Source organism: Nestor notabilis, unplaced genomic scaffold (assembly GCF_000696875.1).
Source record: "Nestor notabilis isolate BGI_N333 unplaced genomic scaffold, ASM69687v1 scaffold24498, whole genome shotgun sequence".
NCBI classification, from domain to species: Eukaryota; Metazoa; Chordata; class Aves; order Psittaciformes; family Psittacidae; genus Nestor; species Nestor notabilis.
Window position 1 is genome coordinate 22,980 of NW_009940355.1, and position 12,546 is coordinate 35,525.

General features: G+C 53.6%; 1 protein-coding gene across 1 annotated transcript in view; it reads left to right on the forward strand.

The window, feature by feature from the left end:
- Nucleotides 1-12,546, forward strand: part of FAM208B (family with sequence similarity 208, member B) — a gene marked incomplete at its 5' end in the record, with an annotated part of 24,617 nt that overhangs the window by 7,152 nt on the left and 4,919 nt on the right. Inside the window, 7 exons of the mRNA XM_010020295.1 lie at nt 1,514-2,059; nt 3,915-4,151; nt 6,025-6,925; nt 7,826-8,357; nt 9,157-9,211; nt 9,494-9,691; nt 11,423-12,507. Coding sequence (XP_010018597.1) covers nt 1,514-2,059; nt 3,915-4,151; nt 6,025-6,925; nt 7,826-8,357; nt 9,157-9,211; nt 9,494-9,691; nt 11,423-12,507 — 3,554 coding nt within the window. The remainder of the gene's footprint in view (nt 1-1,513; nt 2,060-3,914; nt 4,152-6,024; nt 6,926-7,825; nt 8,358-9,156; nt 9,212-9,493; nt 9,692-11,422; nt 12,508-12,546) is intronic.

Below are 12,546 nucleotides of genomic sequence, written 5' to 3' on the forward strand. Positions count from 1 at the left end.
GAGGTCTCCAGCAGCTTCTCTTCTCCAGGCTGAACAGCCCCAACTTTCTCAGAGCATGAATAATGTTTCCTGTTTCAAAACAAGCAGCCTCTGAATCTGTTCCCTTCCTGTCCAGACAGCCTCAGGAGGAATGTAGGGCAGAACAAGCCTGCTATACAGAGGGGCCACAGCATTCCAGAGCCAGCGGCAGAGGCAGGAAGCTGGGAGCAGGCTCACAGCTCTGCTTGGGCTTGCTGGTAACAAGGACCAATAGGCAAAGAATATCACATGTCTGGGAGGGAAGAGAAATACGTCCTGGGAAGAGACGGGATGGGGAAAGGCAGTGTCAGCCCGGCCCTGCAGCCAAAACCTCAGAGCTGGATCATAACACACAGACAGGCCAAGGCTGTGGGTGCAAAGCGCTAACATCAGGCTGCTCGGCTGCAGTGGATAAAGCTGGATAGGTCTGGCTTGTGCAGAAAGGGATTCCACTGACAGGCTCTGGACATCACAGGCTTTTCTGGACACTGAGGGAACGCTGCTGTGCCAAGCAGAGCCTACTTCCACAGTGACATCTGAGAGGGGGCCACCCTTGAGGCTCCTTCATGTTGATCCCTATTGGGAGCTGCACTTCAATGACAGGCTTTAGTCCTGCTGGAATGAGAAACACCAACTGCTTTCAGTAGCATCAGTCCTCCAGCTTTAGAAGATCACCCAGGGGTTCTTTATTTATCCATTGACCAGGGCTGCTTGGGAAGTCCATGTTCCCCATCCCACTTCATAGCACTAATGTGCTGTCTTCATGTGAAGTGGGTCCTCCCCTGCTGACAGCAGGATGGAGCTACTGAAAGCAGCATCTGAACAGGGACATACACAACAGAAGTGATCTGAAAGTGGTGCTGGCCTAAACACCCTCCATGGGCAGCCCTGAACTGAAGCAGGTTTAAAAACCCAACAAAACCCATGTGTTCTGAGACCTCTGAGTGTCCTAAATGTTGGATTTAGTGAGAATTGCTGGAATGAAGGGAATTAGACCACTGTGTATGTGATCTCCCCCTGTAATTCCCTGCATAATGGGGCTAACTGATACAACAGCAGCCTTTCATCTTAGCAGTTCTTTTCTACCTTCAGCATCTCTCAAACCAGGACATCACCCTGGGATTAGCTTTTTGTAGGTCAGCTTCTGGGGCTTGTTCATAGCTTTCATGTTCTCTTTGCATGTAGCAGGGAAGTGATTTGGGGAATTAAACCCTGGTTTTAATACAAATAAAATGCTTTTCTTTTTCTTCCATAGCTGCAAAGCACCATCCAAGAGATGAAAGGGAAAAGAGTGACATCCCATTAAAAATAGCCTCAGTTTTGCCTGGGCTCCACTATGCCTTACAGAAAGCCACCAGTTCTTCAGGGCAAGACACAGTGTGTCCCAGCATATGTGTCAAACACCACTTCCAGGAGTATGCAAAGCTTAATCAAAACACAAGGCCTAACTCTGGCCAAAGCAGTGGAGTTCCCATTTCTTCTCTCCTCTCACCAGCCGAGGATGAATGTATTATTCCCTTTAAGAAGTGTTCAGAGGAGTCCTTCTCCCAGCTGCAGAGTTACCTCTCTGATCCCAGCAGCTACACTCTGGCATTGTCAACTGCCTTAGAATGTGTGACTGGTGCTGCTCAGCCTCTTCACTGTGATTCAGAGGCGGCTGGTAAAACAGACCTGTCTTCACCTCTGCCACCAGATCTGATTCTCCTCAACACAGCAGCAGAGGTAGAAGTCAGCAGTGAAAACCCAAAGACCAGCCTGCGGCTGGACCAGAGTAATGAGACGTCTGCAGAAGATGTCAGCTCAGCCAGCAAGCTCTGGGTGCAGAGGAGCAGGAAGAAACCCAGGAAAGAGGTTAGAACCAGCACCAAGGATGAATTGCCACTCCTCAAGAAGCAAGTGAGAGAAAGCAGCAGAAACAGGAGAGCAGCCAAGGAGATCAACCTTGCTTCATCTTATCCTGAAAAGCCAGGATTCACAGACAGTTCCGATGAGCCCACACTTAAATTAGCCAACAGGCAGTTGCCACGGAGAAGGAAAAGAGGTAAGTGCTGTATAAATGGCACTAAACTTCCTTCTGCTTCTCCAGAAGCTGGGATGCTCAGGGTTCACTAGGAGCAATGTCCCCTTCCCAGCCCCTCGGGTGCCCAGTGCAAGCAGACACCTCCTGAGCCCACCTCTCCTATGAACAGAGGCTGAGAGAGCTGGGCTGGGGCAGCTGGAGAAGAGAAGGCTCCTGAAGGGGACACCTTAGAGCAGCTCCAGTGCCTAAAGGGGCTCCAGGAGACCTGGAGAGGGGCTTTGGACAAGGGCCTGTAGGGACAGGACAAGGGGAATGGCTTGAACCTGCCAGAGGGGAGATTGAGATGAGCTCTTGGGCAGAAGCTCTTCCCCGTGAGGGTGCTGAGGCGCTGGCACAGGGTGCCCAGAGGAGCTGTGGCTGCCCCATCCCTGGCAGTGTTCAAGGCCAGGTTGGACACAGGGGCTTGGAGCAACCTGCTCTAGTGGAAGGTGTCCCTGCCCGGGGCAGGGGTTGGAGCTGGAGGAGCTTTAAGGTCCTTTCCAACCCAAACCAGGCTGGGATTCTGTGAAACAGGTCTAAGGAGCCCAGGGCTGTGACAGGGGTTTTCAGTGCAATTTTCCACACTGTTGCCTTCCTTTTGCTTATGGGGTGATGGTGCACAAGGACATCAGCCAGGCCATGGTTAGTGCATCCCTTACCCACAGACTGTCCATGGCAGGAAGCAGTTCCCAAAGGCATGGTTGTTCCAGGCTCTGTAGATAACCAGCCACCTACATGGTCACGTTGTGACTCCCTGAGTCATCTTTGTTGCTGTGGCCTTGAAAACTAGGAGTGTGACATTGGTCCCACCTGACTTACTGTGCTGGAGGCTGGTGTCTGGCCTGAGCTGCTCATGTGAGTGTGTCAATGGCTTAAATTGTTCTCTGAAGGCTCCTTCTCACTGCTGAGGACAGTTAAACCTGTCCTTTTGAGCCAGCCTAAGCCTCTGCTGGATGTACAGAGACACTCGAAGCAGGTTGAGATGTATCTCAACCATGGTGATGAAACACAGCCAAAACCATCCAGAAGAGCACTGCAAAGTTAGTGCCGTCCTTTGTGACCTCCTCTCACATTTACCCGCACCACAGACAGGGCAGTGACTGGTAATGGGCTTTTGTGCAGCACAGGGGGTGGCAGCTGGGGTGAAGTCACCTCTGAGTCACAGTCCTGAGGCACCTTGCCTCAAGGGTGGCATTGCTGATGGCTCTGGGAGAGGTACTTGTGCTTCTTGGAGAGGTAAATAAGTGCCCTCAGGCTACTTCCTGTGCCAGGCAGGGATTAGGGTGACTTTTTCCCTGGAGAACACCTATGCCAGGTCAGGAAAACAAGTTTTTAATGAGCTTAATGAGTGATGCTTAACTTTCAATAACTGCTCACTGATCACTCCCATCAGTAACAAACCCATTTGGAAGCTCAGATGCATAAACAAAGTCATGGAAGACTACTCCTGCTACTGCCAATCCCTTCTAAAGCATTCCACATTTATAGAATCATGGAATCCCAGGTTGGAAGGGACCTTAGGGATCATCTGGCCCAACCTTTCTAGGCAAAGCATGACCTAGACGAGATGTCCCAGCCAAAGCTTAAGGGTCCAACCTTGAGGAATCCACTTCCCTGGGGAGATGATTCCAATGGCTGATTGTTCTCATGGTGAAACATGTCCCTCTTGTGTCCAACTGGAATCTCCCGGGAGTAACTTGTGCCCATCACCCCTTATCTTTTCCTTGTGATTCCTTATACTTCACTCATGTTCCTTAACAAGGTATTTTGCAGTGACTCCTTTTTAGTCTGCTATGTCTCAAACCAAAGGTGATGCTCTCCCTTTTCCCTGCCCCAGGTGCAGAGGTCCTGTCTGCAGAATTGATGCACAAAACACAGTCTGGAGCTGTTCAGGAGGAAACTTTAGCTCCTGATGCTCCTGCCTTGGAAACCAAGAGACCAAAGCTACTGAAGGAGACGGACATGAGCAACGTTCCTGTTGCTGAGAGCGTCACAAAGCCAGTGAAAAGGAAGGTGTTAAAACATGCGGCTAAAAGATCCTCAAAACGTCGAGCCAAGAGGCGAGCAGGAAGTGGTAAGAGTGCTGTTCCCTGTGGAAATCTTGCCTTTAAGAGCTGAGCCATCAAACATCACAGGCAGGTCACAACCAGATGGTCATAACAGCACATTTGGCAGCAGCCAAAAGGGCTTTATGATATTTAATGCTGGGGTTGTGGACTGGGGGCTGAGTGCTGCTGCCCCCCCAGCCTGCAGGCACCCACTTGTATAAACTGTGTGGATAAAGCACCCAACCCAGTCTAAAACGCAAAGGTGATGGTGAAAATCCTTGTTACAGGACGGACAAACCACACGGGGGCTCTTGTGAGTCCTTTCCTGTTCCTTCAGTTTGCATCCCTGGCAAACTGCTGGGATGAAGAGTGGAATTGTCACAGCCATTGCAGACTGCAGCACAGTTGAGAGGCAGCCCCTGAGGGGACAACATCTCAGTGTGGCATCTGCAGGTGCTGGCTGGGAGCCTGCAGTGAACTGGGACCCAGTGTTATGGTGCCAAGACCATAATGGATGGATCAGGAGAGTTGTTTTCTGTTAGTTTGCTGTGTTTTCTCACACTTTGATGTCCTTTTTCAACTGTTTCTGATCTTTTTCCCCTTCCTGGAGGCTTTGAAGACAGGTTCAGGCACCTCAGCTCAGTTTTTCCGTTCTTCTTGACCTTTTATTGCCATGTATTCCTGAAATGTGGCATTTTTCGTCAGTATGTGTGTATCAAATGCTGCCTCTCATAGAATCCCAGCCTGGTTTGGGTTGGAAAGGACCTTAAAGCTCCTCCAGCTCCAACCCCTGCCCCGGGCAGGGACACCTTCCACTAGAGCAGGTTGCTCCAAGCCCCTGTGTCCAACCTGGCCTTGAACACTGCCAGGGATGGGGCAGCCACAGCTTCTCTGGACACCCTGTGCCAGCGCCTCAGCACCCTCACAGGGAACAGCTTCTGCCTTATCTCCAACCTGAACTTCCCCTGTTTCAGTCTGAACCCATCACCCCTTGTCCTGTCACTTCAGTCCCTGATGAGTCCCTCTGCAGCATCCTTGCAGCCCTCTTCAGATACTGAATATGCAGATATGGATATGCAATTCTGAAGGAAATGAAATGTAACACATAGGACTTTAACACAGATGTGATTTAATAAGGTTTTACTTGAAGGGAGATCTTTTTGTGCTGTTTTTTAGTAGAAGACATTAATCTTATTTAATGACTTCATGAACATGGGCCTAGAGCCATGGTGAGGGGCATTTTTAACACTGAAAACTACATGAACACTTACTTGCTGTGCTGTGGCTGCCTTTGGATCATAACACACAGAGAGGCCAAGGCTGTGGGTGCAGAGTGACAGCATCAGGCTGCTGGGTTGCAGTGGATGAAGCTGGACAAGTCTGGCTTGTGAAGAAAGGTTTCTGTGTTGCTCTGAGGTAGGGTGTGCTCTAGGGAGGGTGTGGAGTAGGAAGCATGAGGGCACAGTGGGTTTCCTCTGTGTTGTAGAGGTTTGGGGTGAGTTTTGCAATGGATTATTGGAAGCACAGCACAGGGGTCAGCTGGGAAGATTCCAAATCCTCAAACTAGAATAAAATGTAAAACAAAATAAAAAGGATGAAGGAAACACCTGAAATATCTCAGGTTGTATTTAAGTGGCCAAACAACAACCCCGTGCACAGAGGCCAAGGGACATTTGTTCACTTTGGATTCCATGCCTTTTAGTTCTGAGAATAAACTCCCTTCCTAAAATCACTTACATTCCCAACTCTGGGTCATGTCCATGGAGGTGGGGTTTGGTTTAAGTGTGTAAGTTCCACATTGGAGAGACAGTTTTTCCTGCCAAACTGAAAGCCTTTTCAACCCCTTCTCAAGGCAGAACCATGTGGCCTTCATTTAATCTCTTTGTTTTCCTCACTCAGAGCACCAGGAGCCATCCTCTGTTCTCCTAAGAGAAGCTTCTTCCCAGCACCAAGAAGTTGACAGCAAAATGGGTGAGGTTTGCCCAGATGGGGTTGGTGATCCTGATTTCAACCTGAAGGGGAACAGCTACGAGCCCAATGCCTTGAACTTGCTGGCTGACCTGGCTCTGGGTTCCTGTAGTTCTTTGTTTGTCCCCGTGGACAATGAGGTGATGGCCGAGTCCTGCAGCCCCTCCAGTGGCTCTCCAGAGGAGCAGCAAAGTCATCCCAAGAATATATCCTCATGTGTTGCTTCCGACCATGAATACCACAGGCTGAACCAGCTGGCAAAGGGAGACCCCTCTCTTAGCAAAGCGGTGCCAAACCAGAAGCTTCCTGACTTAAATGACTTGGCCTCTATTCCCAGGGAGAAAAACTCCAAGGTTTTCTGTATGAAGAAGGGATTAAGGCCCAGGCCAGGAAAACCCCATGCGTTGCCTCCAAAAGAGACTCCAAAAGCTGCCAAGGTGAACAAGGTGAACAGTAACACCATCATCTCTGCTGAGCACTCATACGCCTCACAGATGCCCGAGTGCTCAAAGAAACACGTGTATCCCAAAGGTACCCCCCACCCTGCACCAGCACCCGCTAGAAATGGGACCAGGAGCACCCGAGGAAGACCCCTGGTTGGGAAGGTGCTGCCCTTCAGGCACCAGCAGAGCAGCAGGCACCCGCAGGCCATGGCCACGAGGCGCAGGAGCAGCCCCAGGATGAAGGAGAACTTTGCCAAAAGCCACACAGTGAACATCTGTGGTGAGTCCATAAAGGTGACATGCCACTGGGATGCGCAGTATCTCTTCCATTTGGACAGCAGATACACCAATGATGCCCTGGAGAAGACAGTCAACCGTGCCCTGCATGGGTAAGTCACTCTGGAAGGCCATCTGCAGAGGAGGTCTCCTGTTGGAGTGCTTTTGGAAGGGGCTTTCTTTGCTTTATTTTTGCTTAGCGTGACAATGACCCTTTTCCCTGTGTTGAACACAGTTTTGCTGTGTTAAAGCTGGTGTCTTCCCTGTGGAGAAGGACTTGGGGGTGTTCGTTGGTGAGAAGCTCCCCATGACCCGGCTTCAGTGTGTGCTTGAGCCCAGAACCGCCCCCCGTGTGCTGGGTGCACCCCCAGAGCGTGAGCAGCAGCTCAGGGAGGGGATTCTCCCCATCTGCCGAGGGCTGGAGCAGCTCTGCTCTGGAGCCAGGCTGAGAGAGCTGGGCTGGGGCAGCTGGAGAAGAGAAGGCTCCTGAAGGGGACCCCTTAGAGCAGCTCCAGTGCCTAAAGGGGCTCCAGGAAACCTGGAGAGGGGCTTTGGACAAGGGATGGAGGGACAGGACAAGGGGAATGGCTTGAACCTGCCAGAGGGGAGATTGAGATGAGCTCTTGGGCAGAAGCTCTTCTCTGTGAGGGTGCTGAGGCGCTGGCACAGGGTGCCCAGAGAAGCTGTGGCTGCCCCATCCCTGGCAGTGTTCAAGGCCAGGTTGGACACAGGGGCTTGGAGCAACCTGCTCTAGTGGAAGTTGTCCCTGCCCATGGCAGGAGTTGGAGCTGGAGGAGCTTTAAGGTCCCTTCCAACCCAAACCATCCCATGATTCCTGTGGCTCTGCAGCTGGAATTGATATCTAAAGCCATGAACCCAAGTCCTGCTTTGCAGCTGGGCATCTGCAACCCCCTGCACTGGGCTTGGCACTGTGTGGAACCAGGAGATGACTTGTGCCAGTCACCTGGAGGGAGGATGAAGATGTTTCAGGCTGGTTTTACTTTCTCTTCCAGGCCCTGGGACTCTGATCTCCCTGAAGATGTGGAAGAGGTGAAGCTGATACTTCACATGTGGGTGGCTCTCTTCTACAGCAAACCCAAACTGCTGAGCAGCACGAGGATTGTGGTGGAGCACAGCAACCCCAAGAAGTATGTCTCAATAAACACCACTTGGGACTTCCTTGAGTTAAGTGATGATGGTGAGGACTGTTCTGGGTTGGAGATGTGCCCTGCAGACTCTCGATCAGACCCGGACCAGACTCCCAGCAGCTCTCTGGATCACACCACACGTAGCCAGGGTCAGTTCCACCCAGAGCAAAGCCCTGCAGACTCTCAGACTGATGCTGATGGGACTCGTGGTGTTGTTGATAGCACAGTGTCATCTTCTTCAGGAGAGCTGCCCTGTGGGGAGGAGGAGCCTTCCTCCACAAGCTGTCCTGAGGGCCTTTCCCTGCCTGAGCATGCCAAGGAGAGCCTGGCTGTGAAAGACAAAGAGCCTGCAGCCGTTCCTGAGGAGCATGGACATCACATCTCAACCATCACTGAGGTAAGAGCTTTATGAGTGGGTGATAAGAGTCTACAGGGCACACAGTCCGTTTTGTGCTTATAGGAGTAGGATCTTCTGAGAGGAGTGGAGCAGAGGTGCTGGTTGGTCTCTTAGAGGCAGGTAATGGAGGTCCCCAAAGCAGGACAGAGAAGTGTTCACCAGCATTTAGCTCCCCCAGATGGCTGCCACAGGCATAGGATCATAGACTTATGGAATACCAGGTTGGAAAGGACCTCGGGGATCATCTGGTCCAACCTTTCTAGGCAAAGCATGACCCAGACTAGATGTCCCAGCACCCTGTGCAGCTGAATCTTAAGTGTCCATGTTGGGGAATCACCACCCTCACAGGGAAGAGCTTCTGCCTTACCTCCAACCTGAACTGCCCCTGTTTCAGTCTGAACCCATCACCCCTTGTCCTATCACTCCAGTCCCTGATGAAGGTCCTTCTCCAGCATCCTTGTAGCCCCCTTCAGACACTGAAGCTGCTCTGAGGTCTCCAGCAGCTTCTCTTCTCCAGGCTGAACAGCCCCAATGTTCTCAGCCTGTCTCCATACAGGAGCTGCTCCAGCCCCTGCTCATCCTCGTGGCCTCCTCTGGACTTACTCCAACAGCTCCATGTCCTTCTGATGTTGGGGACCTCAGCACTGCACCCAGTGCTGCAGGTGGGATCTCACAGAGCACAGCAGAGGGACAGGATCACTTCCCTTGATCCACTGGTCTTTTGATATTAATATCAAAGACATTTTGATATTCGTTTGATAATCTCTTCTTTTTTAACCTCTGAATTGTGTTGTTTCAGGAGGAGCCACCCAAGGAGAGACTGATGGATGCTACAGTCACCCCCAGCCCTTCTGGTGAGCTCAGCGATACCAGCAAGCCCCCAACTGTGCTGGGCAAGGAAAGTCCATGCAGCCAAGCCCCAAATCCCAGTTCAGCTCCCTGGAGAGATGCCCCCTGCACACTGCATGGACATGGAGAGCAGCAGGAGAGCGGATGGACAGCAGGGTCAGGGAATGGCCCCGGCCCTCCTGAGGACGCAGAGAGCACAAAAGACACCGGGCACTGTATGGAGGTTGAGGACAGCAGCTGGGCCACCAGTGATGGACCACAAGGGTCCTGTAGTTGGCTGTTCTTAGAAGTAAGCTCCAGAAATCCAAAGCCTGGTGGAGCCCGGAGGAAAGGGAGGGAATCGCAGGACCTCTTTGGATATTCAGAGGAAGAGGTGGAGGAGGTAGAAGAAGAGAAGGAGGACTCTGAATATGAAAGCACGGTGCTGGAGCCTGGCTTTTTGGCATTCTCTGGAAGCAGTGATGACAGCATGGACTGTGACCACAGTGAGCAGAACCCTGTGAATCCAGCATGGCCAGAGGGCTCTGGTGTCCCTGTGCCCAGCCCTCCTGCCTTAACGTCCCCCTGCCCAGGCAGATCAATGCCAGAGCTGTCAGGTGGGACTGGGATTGGCCCTCGGGGGCTTCCTGATGAGGTGGCACCAAGGCTGGACGTGCTGGAAGAGGCTTTGGCCACCGCAGACGCAGAGGTGGAGGGTGCTGGTTTGGCACACACAGCCAGTGCAGCTGATGGGGGGTCGCCCTGTGGCAGCAGGTCATTGCCTCCATCACCACCTGAGCCAAGCCTGGTTGGTGGGACACAGCCAGACAGTGTTACAGGCAACCTGGGACCTGCTGGGGACAGCCTGGAGGAGGCAGACGAGGACTGTGCACCCTGTGCAGCAGGGTGGGAGTCTGCTGGGAGCAAAGCTGCTGGTCCCTGGTCACCGAGCAGCCAGGGCCTCTCACTGGCCTTGTCCCCTGACTCCAGCTCTGTCTGCCGCACACCTCCTGACAGAGCAGCAGGTCCCAGGGCTGCTCCAGAGGAGCAGGACACCATGGTGAGCATCCAGTCTCCATCACAGAGTGACGTGGGAGGGAGCAGCAGCCTTTCCCAAGGGTGTGGAGGTGATGCTGATGCTGAGCTCGCTTCACTGAGCGCTGGTGAAGCAAACCAAGAAGGGGACGAGGGTTTGGTGGAAGAACAGAGAAACACCCCCTCTGCCAACTGCACAGATGTGCTGGGGGAGTCCTCAGGAGCAAGTCCTGGCCAGGACTTTGCTTACACAGCCATAGCAGATGGCTCTGAAGCTGGGGACAGTGTTGATGTGTGCCTCAGTGCAGAGGAGTCTCCCCGCAGCAACAAAAGGAGCACAGCAACGGTGGCTCACACGCTCCAGGAGCCAGAGACCTCTCTTCATCCCCTCCTGGAACCAGAACCTTCCCCCTCAGTGAGGGAGGGGATGTCTGCCATGGAGGAGCACCCCACGCAGCAGCAGAGCAACCCAAATGGACTGTCCCCTTCTGCCCGTGGTCCCCCTTCTGCTTCTCCACCCCATGGTGGACACACAGCCCCCCACCAATGCCTGTTAGAGCAAAGGGAGTGGAGGCCAGTCCTGTGCCAGCACAAGGAGTCCTGCGAGCGAGTAGGTGCTGCTGAGAGCCTGGATGGCTCCTTACAACCCAGATGTGCAGAAGAGGTGGGAAAGGACACAGCTCCCTGCTCTGCAGAGCCAGCAGAGAGCTCCCCCATGGATGTGCCTGTGCCCGGTCACGCGGGACCGATGCCTCCTTCTCCTCCACATGGACACAAGGCAGGTCTGCACAGCACTGAGCCAGATTCGGTGCTCAGTGAGCACCCCAGGGTGCTGTATCCTGGCATGAGTCCGGCTTCAGATGCTGCCCCATGGTCCTGCTGCATGGACACCTGCCCCACGTGTGCCAGCCCTGGGCACCAAGCAGCAGATGCAGCAGGGAGCCACGGGAAGGAACCCATCGTGCCTGAGGGCTTGGAAGGAGGAAGCAGCTTCCCTCTTGCCAGTCTTGCATCATCTTCATCAGGGGAGTTGCTGATGCCACTGTGTGAGCTCCAGTCTGGGTGCAGCCAGGGGGAGCACGAGGCTGAGGGAGCTGATGTGTTTCCTGAGCTGCACCAGGCCAGCACAGAGGTGGAGGACAGAAATATCCACGCTCCCCCCTTCCCAGTGTTATTGCCTGCACAAAGGGTGCTCTCTGTAGAAAGCCTGGAGCTGGGTGATGCTGACGGTGTCTCAGATGGGCTCCTGAGCTCCGAGCAGCTCCCCAGCAAAGTCACACGCATGGATTCAACCTTTGAAGATCTGCCTGAGGCTTCCTCCAGCGACTCCAACCAGGAGACTTCATGGTCCCCGTTTACAGCCGGAGCTTCCTACAGCAGATCCCTGGATGCTGCGGGCACAAGGACTAACTGTGGCTCCCGCTCTGGGAGCTCGGTGCACTCAGCGGGGCGCAGCGAGGACTGCGGCTCACTGGGCACGGAGGGGAGCTGCTCACGGGCTGAGCATGGCTGGACCATGAGCCCAGGGGAGACCAGCAACGAGCACGTCCCACCACATGTCACCATTAGGGACAGGCGGGGGATTGCCAAGCACTACAGGAACCTTGTGGTCACCAGGAAGTGCCAGGAGCCTTGGAAGAGGCACAGACACTGTGTGGGGCAGTCTCATTTGTTACGGTCGCTGTGGGGGACTTGGAGGGGGTTTGAGGGAATCACCCAGCACACTTTGGACATGGAGTGCCTCCGTTTCCATGATAAGCTAAAACACATCCTAAGGAATGGGAAACCACCTTTTTCTACCTCCAAAAGTATCTTCCCAAAAGACTTTTGTCCCCAGGTGATGTCTGAGACATCTCCTGTGCCAGAAGCTCCCATCCCACGGAGCAGGAGCCCTTTGCAGGTGACAATCCTGCCCTGGGACCCGTGGCCGAGCGGGCTCGGCTGGCACGAGCCTGGGGACCAGCGCGCCCCGTGGCAGGACGCCCTCTGTGACACGAGGAGCAGGTCCCAAAGCAGGAGCCAGGGCTTCCACCTCAGCAAGCTCAAGTACCACCACAAGCTCAAGGACTCGCAGGGGGACGTTGCCATCATCATTGATGAGTTCAACAGGATGATGCTGAGCAGGGCTGATAGAGGGGCACAGGGCCAAGAGCATGTCCTGCTGCACAGGGAGGACACGAGCGAGTGGACGTGTGCGTCCCTCCCCAGGAGGATGGAGACCTTCGAGGAGATGATCACAGACCTGTGCACCTCGCTGCGTTCCCACCTCTGCAGCGTGGCCAAGGAGGCCTGTGTCCACAATGGCATGTTCTAACTGGTGGAGACG